This window comes from Colobus angolensis, unplaced genomic scaffold (genome assembly GCF_000951035.1).
Source record: "Colobus angolensis palliatus isolate OR3802 unplaced genomic scaffold, Cang.pa_1.0 Scaffold102, whole genome shotgun sequence".
NCBI lineage: Eukaryota > Metazoa > Chordata > Mammalia > Primates > Cercopithecidae > Colobus > Colobus angolensis.
In genome coordinates, this window is record NW_012111142.1 from 1,422,621 (window position 1) to 1,436,603 (window position 13,983).

Here is a 13,983-nt window from a genome sequence, read left to right on the forward strand (position 1 = left end):
TATTGGTTTCTGTGAGTGAATGAATAAATAATTAGTAATTCTAATTGTTAGATGCCTGGGACATGAAAGAAAAGACATGGAGGATGAGAAGCCAGGTCTTGCCCAAACTATCTTTTTTCTTTTTTTTTTTTCACTTTCTCTAAGCACTGTCTGGGCATATGCATATAATCCTAGCCAAGCCAGTTCCCAGAATTTACAACAGCCATATTTGGTTGTACTTAATTTTATATTCTGCTCTGGAGTGAAAGTTCACAGATAAAACAATCTGCAGCAGACTGTTCTCAAGTGCCTTTATTAGAGAAAGTACAACAGACGTTCACATTTTCTATTTAATTAGACCTGTGCTTCTTTTAGCTTTACTTAGTTGAAACTAAAACAAAAGTTATCAGTAGGAAAATGAGAAACCCCATGGAGATTCTGAAATCTCCTTAACTTTGAGTTAGCTAAAGAATGCAGGAATTTTCCTATGAGACTCTGTCTCATTTGGGATGGAGGAGAAAAAGGGATCATTTCAAATCTGCCCCATTAGCTTACAACTCACTGTAAAATGAAGTTATTCTCAAGTTTTATCTGTTTGCACACACACACACACACACATACATGCATAAACTACAGTTTAAAAGGCTGGCTACAGATGTGAGTCCTGGGTCCACTTCTTATTAACCATGTGACCTCAGACACATGTTACTTAACCTCCCCAAGTCTCACTTTTCTTTCTTGGGTATAATAAAACCCTACTCTTAGGGGGATAGAACTATTTAAACATGAGATAATGCCTTAAAGTATCAGCATAGTTTTCAGCTCATTGTAAGCACACAATAAATGGAAATTACTATTGAATATTATTATTCTATAGTTTACAATTGTACAGTGTAGGAAAGAGTTCCTCAACCCCAGCATTCGACATTTTGGGCTAGATGATTCACTGTGTGGGCTGTTCTGGGTATTGTAGGGTGTTTAGCAACATCCCTGACCTCTACACAACACAGGCCAGTAGCATCCCCCAACTCCACCCACTTGTGATGGCCAAAATCTCTCCAGAAATTGCCAAATGTTCCCTGGAAGACAAAATTGCCTCTGGTTGAGGATCACTGGTGTAGAACAAGGAGCAGTGGTCCTAGAGGTAGGAGACCTGGTTTCCATGAATTCATTTGTGATCTTAGGTAAGTATTCTCACTTCTCTGGGCCTTGATTTTCTCATACGGTAAAACAGAGCTGGAAATTCCTACTTGATCTTTCATGGTTTTGTGATGATGAAATGAGAAAAACAAATCAAATGCTCCAAAGGAGTTATAAAAGTAGGATTCCATGATGATCAGTTTGTTAGAGGTGGGCTGCTGAGGGTGACTAGGAGAAGCCACACAAACCCCTGAGCACAGCTGATGCTGACCTGCTGTCTTCTCAGGAATCCCACCCGGGAGCTATTGGCCCTCCAGCAGCTTATTGATCATATGTCAAGGCTTCCCTGTTCCTTTAATGGATGTATTTGTGGTTTGGCTTGAAGAATTCAAGAGGAACTGCTTTGTTTTAAAATAAAATGAAAATGTTCTTTAAAAAAAAATTCTAAGTGGTGAAAACTGCCTTGTCTTCTCTACATTTAACTTTCATCTAAATTCCTCTCTCATGTGACTAGCATTCACCAGTCCTCAGAATTTTCACTGTGTCTTCCGCACATATATCCGGGAAAGAAATATTCCAAGGGTTTTCAACATCGCTATACTGATTAATACTCAGATACTAACACACTGAGTAATACTATGATAGATAGCTTCATCAGCGTGGGAAGTTTTTTGATGTCATATCATATAATGGAAATCAGCATGGTGGAATCCAGAAGTGGAACCTATTGTCATGCTTGTATTTATTTCAGAAAAATCTTTAAATGAGAGATAGCAGAGTGTCTGGTAAAAGAGCATGAGCTTTGAGTCTGGTCAGAGCTCTATGTAGACAGTGGTTGGCTGTATGATTTAGACAAGTCCTATAGCCCCTTTGAACCTCAGTGAAACATGTGAATCACACCTACCCCACAGCATGGGTGTGAGTTTTAAATGGAGATGAATATGTAAAGCAACAGGCACCATACAGGCACATAGTAGGTATCCTGTAGATGTAAGTGATCTCCCTCTTTCTACTTAGTCTCAAAGACCTTTCAAAGGTTTCTTTCATTCCTCCTAGCATGTGTTTGATCTGGATGCTGCAGGAAGGGCATTGAAATGAAAACGAGTACTTTTTAGATATAATTTGTAGTTTTTGCTTAAACTAATTGTAATAGAGCTTGAGTCCTTGAATCAGAATATCAATACGTCTTCCAGCTCCTGGGCAAATTACTTCCCTATTTCTGATGGGCATTAGTTGGAAATTAAGGGTCAGAAGTCACCCAAAGAAAAATAGTGTTTACCCAGAGTGGAATGAATAATGCTTTTCTTTTCTTTCTTTCTTTCTTTTTTCTCTTGAGACTGAGTCTCGCTCTGTTGCCCAGGCTGGAGTGCAGTGGTGCGATCTCGGCTCACTGCAACCTCCGCCTCCCAAGTTCAAGCAATTCTCATGCCTCAGCCTCCTGAGTAGCTGGGATTACAGGCATGTGCCACCATGCCTGGCTAATTTTTGTATTTTTGGTAGAGAGGGGGTTTCACCATGTTGGCCAGGCTGGTCTTGAACTCCTGACCTCAAGTGATCTGCCTGCCTCGGCCTCCCAAAGTGCTGAGATTACAGGCATGAGCCACCAAGCCCGGCCCATTTCTTTCTTAAAACAATTCATTTAAAGCTGGGCACGGTGGTGCATGTCTGTAGCCCCAGCTACTCAGGAGGCTGAGGCAGAAAGATTTATTGGGCCCAGGAGTTAGAGACCAGCCTGGGCAACATAGCAAGATCCCGTCTCCAAAAACAAAGAAACAAACCAAACCAATTCATTTGGTTTCCTTTGTACATCAACCGGTAACCTGAAGTAGCACAGCAGAGTAGCAAGAAGATGAGCTTGGAATCAGACAGACCTTCCATTTACTAGCTGGATGACCCTGGGGCTTTCTCAGCCTCAGCTTCTATGTCAGCAAAAATAGGGTTAATAATACCTGTCAGAGTATGAGGATGAGGATAAAGAAAGCATGTGAAAACCCTAGCACTGTGCCTGGTGCATGGAAGGTGCTTAGTAGGTACTGCTTTTATCCTGGACTCTCTTGCAGACTCTCATACCTTACCTGGTTTAGGAGAAGGAATGGGGTAACTAAGTAAATCTATGTTTTGTTTTTATTCCTTTCTTATCACTGTGAAAGTAACGTGGAAAATGTCATAAATGATGTGTAAACCATTTAAAAATACAGAATAATTTTCCTTGAAATGATCAACAATGGCTCTGCAAGAGGTTACTTTGTAATATGTATGAAGGTATATTAAAGCCCATATGAAGGTGTATGAAAGCCCAGCAACAAAAAGGGAATGTGGTGATCTTTCTAAAATTTGGTGTGTTCAACTATCCGTAAAACCATTTTGCAAGTAAAGTCACTATAATAACAAGTAACAGGTAGGAACAAAATTATAGAATAAGAGTTTCTCAAATTTTCATCAGTAGGGTTCTTTTCAATATTTTTAATACTTTTTCTTATGGATTTCTTTAGTATTTTTTTAAGCCCTTCCTCTTCTTTGTTCTATAACATTTGTGCTAACTTCTATTGTATCATACATACTGCATTAGAAGTGACCTACCTCAAAAGCATGAATCATTTTATTCCTCTTATAACCTCCCCACTCCACAGTGGGCTCTCAAACAATATTTGCTGAGCTGAGAGCAAGAATTTCTTCACATATGTTGACTATGTGATAATTCAAATAGATTTATCTTTATATATTGGCTACATAATAATAGATAAGATGTATTGAATATTTTCTATGTTCAGATATCATAGAGTTTTCCAGTTAACAACTAATTTATTCTCACAATAAATCCTAAGTGTATATATTATTTTCTCATTTCACTGATAAGAAAAGTGAGATTAGGAGGGGCTAAGAGCACACAGCTATTTCATTGAAGACCTGGGATTAAAACCCAGGCACTTAAGCATGAGAACCCAAGTCCTTACCTATTACAATAAAGTGCTTTTACTACAAACTATGTATTTGTTGTTTACCTGTTATTGTTGCCATTAAGCAGATTCATTTTGCTTTCTCTAGAGAGAGTATGCTTAGTGGAAAGAGCCAATAGGTTTGGGAATCAGGCTGACCTGAGTTAAAATCGTGATTCAGTCACTGAAAGCTGAGTGTCTTTGAGCAAACCTTTTAATTCTTACTGAGTGTCAGTTTTCTTATCCATAAAATGGGGATGATAGAAGCTGGATATGAAGATTGAACGAGGTGACAGAGGTAAGGTGTCTCACATAGGATCTGGCACATGGTAGCCACTCAGTTAGGTCATTATTACATTCGGAACTGAGGCTACTGCCTCTTACCAGAGTCTAAAGCCAGCTTTCGTTGTCTTGCACTGACATTTCCTTCTCTCTTGTTAAACAGATATGCTCCTCTTTCCTTCAGGTGTCATGGCTTTACAAGCCATCTGTATGCCAACATTTCCTTCGTATCCATCTCATCCCAGACCCTGACTTGAACTTCAGTCTGTGATATCCAACTGCCTCCTCAGTATTTCTTTTTGGATTTCTAAAAGGCATCTCGAACTCAGCATGAACAAAAACTCCTGATTCCAGTTCCCACTAAATTTACTCCTCCTATAATTTTCTCCATCTCAGCAAAAGGCAATTCCATGGAGAAGCTCCATAGTCACTCTTGATTCCTTCCATCATTTATATCCCACATCTGATCCATCGGTGACTCCTCTTTTCACCAATTTCAACACATATCCAGAATCTGCCCACATGTCCCTCCATCTTCCACTCCTCCTCCCGTCAAGTCCACTTTATCTCTCCCCTGCATTCCTGCAGTAGCTTCCCAACCGATCTCCTTGCTTTTGCTCTTGCATCCTTCCCACAGGCTAGTCTCAACCCAGCAGCCCAGGTGAGCCTTCAAACATGTAAGTCAGGTCATGTCACCCTTCCGCTCAAAACCCTCTCATGCTTTCCCAACTCATTCAGGGTCAAAGCTTAAGTCCTCCAGTGGCCTATGGAGCCTTACATGATTGGGTCCTGTTACTTTCCCGACCTAATCTTCTGCTACTCTCCCTCTTGCTTGTTCCACCTCCATGACTTCTTGCTCCTTTGTGGATGTGCTACGCCTACTCCCTCTTTAGGGTCCCTGGCGTCTCCCCATGCCCGGACGAGTAAGTACTTGGCACATAGTAGATGCTCAACAAATAGTCTAAATGAATGGCTTGAATAATCATCTGGTTAAACACCGAGCTCACTTTGTATCGTGTGTCCCATGACTATGGCTCTTGCTTGCCCACCCCTCTATCTGTCGCTTTTGCTTTTCTAGCAGTGACATCTTGACTCTCCCACTATGCCTGGGAAACTTGGCGTTATCTATGATATCTACGAGAACTAGGATCAGGAAGACGAATCAGTTCCAAAGTAGTTCCTAACTCCAGGTTTCACCAACATTTTCTTTTTTTTTTTTTTTTTTGGTAGAGATGGAGTCTTGCTATGTTGCCTGGGCTGGTCTTGAACCCCAGGGCTCAAATGATCCTCCTGCCTCAGCCTTCCCAAAGTGTTGGGATTACAGGCGTAAGCCACCATGCTTGGCCTATTTTCATTATTTTCTCCAAACATTTTCTAGAAAAAGGAACAGTTAACTGACTCAGGAATTCCATTTTCTTACTAGACACCTATATACTTCTTTTGCAGTATTAAAAGATGTAACGAAGGACACAGTTTACTCACAGATTCTCTGGATGACCGAGTAATGGTTGTAGATTCATCCTGCCTTGTGGTGTTCTTAAGGCACACAGAGAACAATTTTCTTTCTGCTTCCAATACTCCTTTTTTGCTAAAAAGGTCTGCTTGGACACAGACCATTCTGGGTAACATCTTTTTCTATAAAAATCAGTGTGATAAACTGTCTCAACTGTGCCTCTGGAGGGCTGGGTCCTTGTTACAACCCCTAGTGCAATGGCCGCAGGTATAAAGGCAGTTGAGTTCTTGAGAGTGTGTTTTGGTACCTTACAACGTGTTTTATGTAGAAACAGCAAGGTTTACCCTAAAAACCATTTGAGATCAAGCAAATACTATCCATTTCCTTTGCCCCCCTTATAGGATTCTCCTAAATGAAGAGGGGTAGGGTAGGGATCTTTAAAGGTGCTTGAATACATTAGGGGCAATGACTTCTATTTACCGCAAGCTGGGATGTCACACAGATCAGACTTAAAGTTTTCATCCAAGGTGAAGCACCAAGGAGCTTCCTTCTGATTCCCTGGGTTGCGGCAGTAGGAATGGCCTCCATTCAGCTCAGGGAAACGAAGTGCGGTGAAGGTATGTGTGTGTGGATACTGGGAATTCCATGGCTGGCACTGGCGCCCTGATTTGGTCACGCTGACAGTCCCCCGGTAGTCCACACCTGTGCTGTTATAACACTTGTGATCTGAAAAACACACAAAAGTCCAAACAATTAGAAAGAAACACAGGAGATGCTGGAGCTCTCCTCTAGCCAGCAGTTTCTGGAGGGGGAGGGCAGGTAATTAACCTCGTGGCCACAGCTTCCCTGCTGGTCAGGCGCCATGCAGGGCAATCTCCCTGCTTTGCTGGGCTTGGACCCAGGGCCTGCCTTGCAGTTACATTCCTGGGAGGATTTAAAGCTTTTGCTTCAGTAATAAAATCAGTCTTCCAAAAGTATTTTTAACATTGAACACAGAAGAAATCGGAACTGGGGTGGGACCTAGGGGCACAGAAGTAATTTCCTAGTGAATGGTTCAAGGAAGGTTCAAGCCAAACTTTTCCTTCCATTCTGATTGACAGCTTTAGACATGAATCATGTAATAAGGAATCTAGTTGGTATTGTAATATACAGAACATGCTTATTAGAGGCTGTGCATTCTGGGTTTCTAACAAAAGTTAGGGCTATCTCTATGCTGATGGGGTCAGCACCCTTGAGAAGCAGATCCCATTAAGTAGCCCTCCCAGGTGGCCACAGGGACTTAAAAGCACTACAGAATCTGTACAGTTGAACTGAACTGGAGTTTGGAGAAGTAATGACAATAATAATAATGATGCTACTGAGCCCTTACCATGTGTTAAGCATTTTAGATGCATTCATTTACTTAACTCATAAAATAGCATTAATGACCAAATGGAAACTAAAAAATTGCCCCTGAGATGAATTCTAGATGAAAGGGAAATGTATACTGAAATAGTCTTTTGCTTGGCGGTGTTCAGGGGGTAGGGGATGGAGGCAAACCCATCTATATCTTTAAAATAGTGGTATGATATGGTTTGGGTCAGTGTCCCCACCAAATCTCCCTAATCCCCAGTGTTGGAGGTGGGGCCTGGTGGGAGGTGATTGGATCATGGGAGCAGGTTTCTTGTGAATGGTTTAACACCAACCCCCTTGGTACTGTCCTTGGGATAGTGAGTAAGTTCTCATTCTCATGGCCGTTTAAAAGTATGTGGCACCTCCCCACTCACTCTCTCTTTCTCCTGCTCCTGCCATGTAAGAAGCTTGCTCTCCCTTCACCTTCTGCCATGATTAGAAGCTTCCTGAGGACTCCTCAGAAGCAGAAGTTGCTATACTCCCTGTACAGCCTGCAGAACCACATGTGAACCAATTAAACTTCCTTTCTTTATAAATTAACCAGTCTCAGGTATTTCTTTATAGCAATGCAAGAATGTGCTGATACTTGCTATAATACACTTACCATGACGTGTACCATTAGTGCATTTATTTAGTATATTCACAATATTGTACAACCGTCACCACTATAGGTTCTAGAATACTTATATTACCCTAAAAGGAAACCCCATATCTATTAAACAGTCACTCTCCACTACCCCTAGCCTGGCCCCTGGTAACCACTAATCTGAATTCTGTCTATATGGATTTATCAATTCTGGAAATTTCATGTAAATGGAGCATACAATGGTGTCTGGCTTCTTTTACTTAGTATAATGTTTTCCAGATTCACCCAGGTTTGTAGCGTGTATCTGTATTTCATTTCTTTTTCTGGATAAATAATGTTTCACTGTGTGGATATACCACAATTTGTTTAACCGCTCCTCTACTGATGGACATTTGGGTCGTTTCCACCCTTTGGCTATTGTAAATAGTGTTATAAACATTCTCATATGAGTTTTTGTTTGAACATCTGTTTTCAGTTCTTTTGATTACATACTCAGGAGTAGAACTGCTAGGTCATATGGTAATTCTATGTTTAAGTTATGGAGAAACCAGCTCCCATATTTTAAAATTATTGTCTTCATGAAGCTTCTTGTAGATAACTATGTCTAATCCACCACTGAATGCTCAGGCACAGTACTCAGCCCATTGGAAAATAATTTGATTAATAGTATCAAAATCACTATGGGTCAAGGTCCAGCTTTCCCTGTGCCATGAGGTTGCTGACCCTTAGAATAGCACAGAAGGTCAGGGGCTACCACTTACTTTTATTTATAGGGTCTGCCATGGGAATTCCAATCCGGATACAGTTTGCAGCTTCTGGGCTCTCTGGCTGGGGGAGATCTTCACAGTTTGGCAGTTTCAGCCTCATCAGAATCATGGGATTTGATCTTGCAAAAATGTACTCTGTTTGACACAGGACATTTTCCAGGATTTCACATTCATCGCGACACAAGTCACGGGGCTTTGGGACGGATGAAGTTTCATCACAGTACGGGAAGGCATAGTGGCACAGGGAAGGAATGGCAAACTGAGAACACTTATCAGATAAGTGACTGGAAGTGCCAATCATAGTGAAGGCAGCTGGAAAACAAACACAATTATTAACTCCCAGAGGCCAGGGTTTATCTTCTTTGGTTATCTCGTCAACAGATATCAGATATAAATACACATTGCGAGGAATCCGCTGTGCTGAAACAGACAAGGCCCAGAGAAGGAGATTCATTTCAGATGTCTAAGCAGCTTACTTTCACTGGCTTGAAAAAAACCATTTTGACTACAAAGTTAAAAAAACAGGATTAAATTACATATGTACCATTTCCTAATAAAAAAATTAATTAGGTTAAAGTACAATATATTTTTCATTTTTTTACTACAAAGCAATCGAACTTTGTGTTTCATCTGGTGCTTTTTATTGGTTTTGTGAGGCTTCTAAAACATCTGACAGCTGTAGGGACAGAACTTGTTTCTGCAGTGGCTAAGCCTGAGCACAGGATCCAGTTCTGTGTCTTGCTGGATGGCAAGAGTTGCTGGATGACTTAGGGTAACTTGCTTAATTTCTATGTGGCTTAAATACTTTCTACTCCATCTACTGAAAATGAGGCAACTTACTTGGAAGCTGTCAAAGAGCACAGTGCAATTGTTCCAATGCGTATCATCGAATATTAGTGGTTCCTTAGCTTAATCTCTTACCAGTAGGGTAAGATGCACAAAAAGGGCACTAGCCTACCTTTGAATATCGCTATTGACAAGGAGCTTACACCTTACAAGGTAATCTATGAGGTTATTGACACATTATTTCCCCAAGTATGTTGCTCAGAACATTAATTGTGTGAAATAGAATAGTGCTTGAGAAACAAGCCAACAAGTTTGGGAAACACTGGGATAAACAAAGGCAAATGAATTTTTTTAAAAAACTGTGATACTTTCCACCAGGGTGATAACCATTAGAAATCTCCAAGAGAGGATTTTTAAATAGGGTTACCAATTCTTTACCTCAAAACTTCCACTTTTTTTTTTTTTTTTTGAGACAGTGTCACTCTGTCACCCAGGCTGGAGTGCAGGGTTACGCTCTTGGCTCAGTGCAACTTCTGCCTCCCAGGTTCAAGGGATTCTCATGCCTCAGCCTCCTGAGTAGCTGGGACTACAGGCACACACCACCACCACACCCAGCTAATTTTTATAATGTTTTTTAGTAGAGATGGGGTTTTGCTATGTGGGCCAGGCTGGTCTCGAACTCCTGTCCTCAAGTGATCCATCCGCCTCAGCCTTTCAAAGTGCTGGGATTACAGCAGTGAGCCACTGTGCCTGGCCCAAAATGTCTACTTGTTTTTGTGGATATTCAGTTAAAAGTACGTTAAGGCATTCTTACATTAGGTTGAAATGGGTGTTTAACAGCACCTCTCTGTCAGTCCTACTGCTCTTTGAAATTTCAGAGTTTTCTCCCTGTTGAAATGAGGGCTTCAGAAAATGGCAACTACCTATTCCTATAGTTGCTTCTTTTGGTTGGTTAAAAAGTCCTCTGGGTTGCTGAGGCAGGAGAATGGCGTGAACCTGGGAAGCAGAGCTCGCAGTGAGCCAAGATCGCGCCACTGCACTCCAGCCTGGGCGACAGAGCAAGACTCCATCTCAAAAAAGAAAAAAAAGAAAGAAAAAATCCTCCCCGCTCTTCTCCCTGGCCTCCTCTCAGTTCCTTCACATTCCTCATAGCACATAGCTTCCACATACCTTCTGGACCTTTTGCTGTTCTATGTTTCTGCCTTGGGTTTGTTCTTACCTCTCCTAAACCCTAGGGTTGCTAGATAAAGAACAAGACAACAGTTACATTTCAATTTCAGATAAATATTTATGACATACTTATACTAAGTATTTGTTGTTTATTTGAAATTCAAATGTAACTGGGTATCCTGAATTTTTATTTGCTAGATATGGCAACCTCATTAGAATCTCACGAAGGGAATGCGAATAGATTGCAAAGGGTACGTGACACAGAGGCATCTTAACTACACTCATGGAAGGGGACAAAGTGGCTGTAAGCGCCAGAATGATGCATGCAAAATCCTACAGCGTAGCCTATGCTGCTTTAACTCATGTGTGCTAGCAAGTGCTTTGCTACTAGATTTCCATCAAAAGGATACTTTCAATTAAGAAAAACGAAGGGTGAAATACTGAAAGCTAGAGCAAGAAGAGACTGATGGTCATCTTGCCTCATCATTCACTTCACAGATGAAGAAGGGGACTTTTTGGGAAAGTAATTGATTTCCCCAAAGTTCACTGTCATAATAGTTCCGGGATGAGCGTCCAGAATTCTAAACTCTAAATTCATCCCCTCTCAGTCGACATCATGTTGTTTCTAAACAGTAAGCTCTGTGAGGGCAGAGACATACCTGGCTTATTTACACACCATCATCTCTCCCATTCAGGTTCAGTTCCTGGTACGCTGAAAGCACTTAATAATATTTATTGAGTGTTTGAATGAATGTGAGATTTTGCAAAGCTTCCTTTTCCTCTAAGAGCAACCTTCAATAAATTACTTTAATGTAAATTCCAGAGCACAGAGATCATGTCTCATGCTTTTTTATGGTCCTGCTCTCAACCCCCATGCCGAGCTTAATCCTTTGTCAAGAGAGGAGCTCAATAAAACTTTTGGTGAGAAAAATAGTTATTCAAGGGACAAATATAATTTCATTTGTGCTACTTACCTGTGATCTGATTTTCTATTTCCCCTTGCATGTGCAAAGACTCCATATAGACGGTGCGGTTGCCAATAAATCTTGCACATGCAATCCCTCTGTATGGCTGACAGAATCCATCTTCTTCATACTCATCTCTGAAAGGAAGCATAGACAGACATTAGCTGATGCACCACATACATATAGGGCACGGCAAGCTCTGACTGCACGATACCCTAAATAGTCACTAGGGGGCACAGTTGGGCACGATATACAAAAGACTGGGCTAAGGAATTGGGCTTTTGCTCAGTTCTTAAAACATCTGTTGGTCATATTGGTCAAGTTTCCTACACCCCCAGAAAGTCGTCCTGAAGCACAAAATCATCCTTAAATATGGGAGAAAATGCTTTTATTTTCGCAGCTGGTGGTGGACTGGAAGATGATGTAGTTATAGGAGTAAAGAGGAAATGAGTTGGAAATCTGGGCACATGTTCTGCAGTTTTTTGTTTTTTAAGCACAGATTATTTCTGCTTCATTTGCTACAAAGGCGTGGGCGAATTAGCCACCAGATCCACTCCAACTGACATGTCAATTAGGGGGATCCATGGGGTGAGAAGCTGGGGGCAGCTGGAAAGAAACCCCAGGGCAGCCCAGTTAGGTGGCTCTTCACTGCTTAACCTCCATTATCTCTACCCTGCCCAAAGAGGCCAGGGCAAACCATGGCCTGGAGAGTCTGAATTGAGGCACTAAATCCAAGGAAATCTAGAGAAAATGTCCATGGAAATTTTGCTTTCATGCTTCCCTAAAATTTTAAAAAATAGTCATATTAAAATTTTGTGGCCTCAAAATTATAATAGTTTTTTAAAAGAAGGGGTAGTAGATTTCATCTTGAAGACAGAGGGACACCAGAAATGACATGATTCATGTGCCAGGTAAAAGGACTGGAGATCTAAGGCTGGAGATGAGGACCCAAGATGGCAGGCTCAACCTGAAAGGGCAGAGGCTACCATCTCCCATGAGGGCCTACGAGGAGCACAAGATCCCCCTAGTGCAGAACATCCAGCTGTTTCTCAAAGGCAGACCATAGCCAAACCAAAGTCTGCCTACCACGTGTATGGGTTGACTTCAACCCCGGATGCTCCTCCTCAATATATCATTTCAAAAAAAAAAAAAATACTGTTTTTCCTCTTTGGTTTCTTCTAAGTAAAAATCCCTCAGAGCAAAGTCAGGAGAACAAAATTCTCTTCCTGAGTTTAACATTTGGGCACCCTTAGGCAAGCTGTCTGAGCCCGCTGAGCCACAGTTTTCTCATCTACAAGTTGGACACAGTAACTGACTTCGCTGCCCTACAAGGGAAAGTCATGACGATCCCATCAGATAATGTAGAAGCTTTTTTAAATTGTAGAGATAACATATGGCTATTCTTAAAGTATTTACAATGACCAAAGAAGACACTTATTTAAAAGACAGTTATTTACTAAGCTCCTACATCGTAAGAGGGACTGTGGTTAGCGCTGTGGTGCTGCACTTCCCACTTGAAGGTCTAGTGCAGGAGTCTAGCAAGTCAAAGGATAGCAGCAAACCAAGTGGAAAAATCACCTGATAGGACACTAATTTCTGCTTCTCTCTACTCCCATTCATTAAAAGAATCATTTTAAAGGTGAAGGTGGGGGAATTATCTTCAGTTTAGTCCTGAAAATAGTTTGTATTGCAAAACTCTTAAAAACTTAACCTTTAAATACACATACAAATGAATATATCATATACCTGACATAAAGACATTGAAATTTTACTGTTGCACAATCCTGCAAGCACTCCACATGTTTACTTTCATAAATCCTAGAGTAATGCTGAAGGCTTTTTGGCTTAAATTTTACTTGGGTTGTAAAATTAACCCAACTTTTATTGGGTAACTAATACCATAAACCTATGGGGAGAAAGAAGGTTCTTGATGACCTACACTTGGATCTTGGAAACCTAAGTACAGAGACCAGAATACACCCCCATGCCACCCCCCTGCTATTACAGATGATGCTTTTCTATCCCTAGGCATTAGCAGAGCCCTGGATTTTTAAGGTGTCATTATGAGAACACTTCTTTCTCCCCCGCATTAAACTCTCAAGGCTTCAATTTATATCTCTTGGGAGGACAAAACCCTGGAATTACCCCCACATATAAATCCCCAACCTACTGGGAGTTCCCATATTTTATGTGTGAGGCTTAGGCTAAACTTCTTACCACCTTTCCAGTTCATGACTCTTAAAAAGACTCTTTGAATACTTTTTTTTTTTTCAGAATAAAATGGAATGCAATTCCTTGGCTGCACATTTCTTATCAAGGGCTTAGAGCTGCAGGTGTATTAAATTTTTGACTATTCCCAGAATTCCTCTTATCCTGTTCAGTCTCCTGGGGGACAGATTTTTTAAAAAGAACACAAAAAAGCCCAAAACCGGTATGTACTGTTATCTGCTGGGGAGTGGCTCTGTCTCGGCTCCTTATGAGAATCGCCTTGGCAGCACATTGGGAGGCCGAGACGGGTGGATTATCT

At 41.2% G+C, this 13,983-nt stretch overlaps 1 protein-coding gene across 1 annotated transcript in view; it reads right to left on the minus strand.

The window, feature by feature from the left end:
* The window catches only part of ROR1 (receptor tyrosine kinase-like orphan receptor 1), a 411,025-nt gene that overhangs the window by 30,093 nt on the left and 366,949 nt on the right, over positions 1–13,983 (minus strand). Inside the window, exons 6-8 of the mRNA XM_011941511.1 lie at positions 11,466–11,593; positions 8,530–8,847; positions 6,271–6,516 (exon numbers count right to left, since the gene is read on the minus strand). Coding sequence (XP_011796901.1) covers positions 6,271–6,516; positions 8,530–8,847; positions 11,466–11,593 — 692 coding nt within the window. The remainder of the gene's footprint in view (positions 1–6,270; positions 6,517–8,529; positions 8,848–11,465; positions 11,594–13,983) is intronic.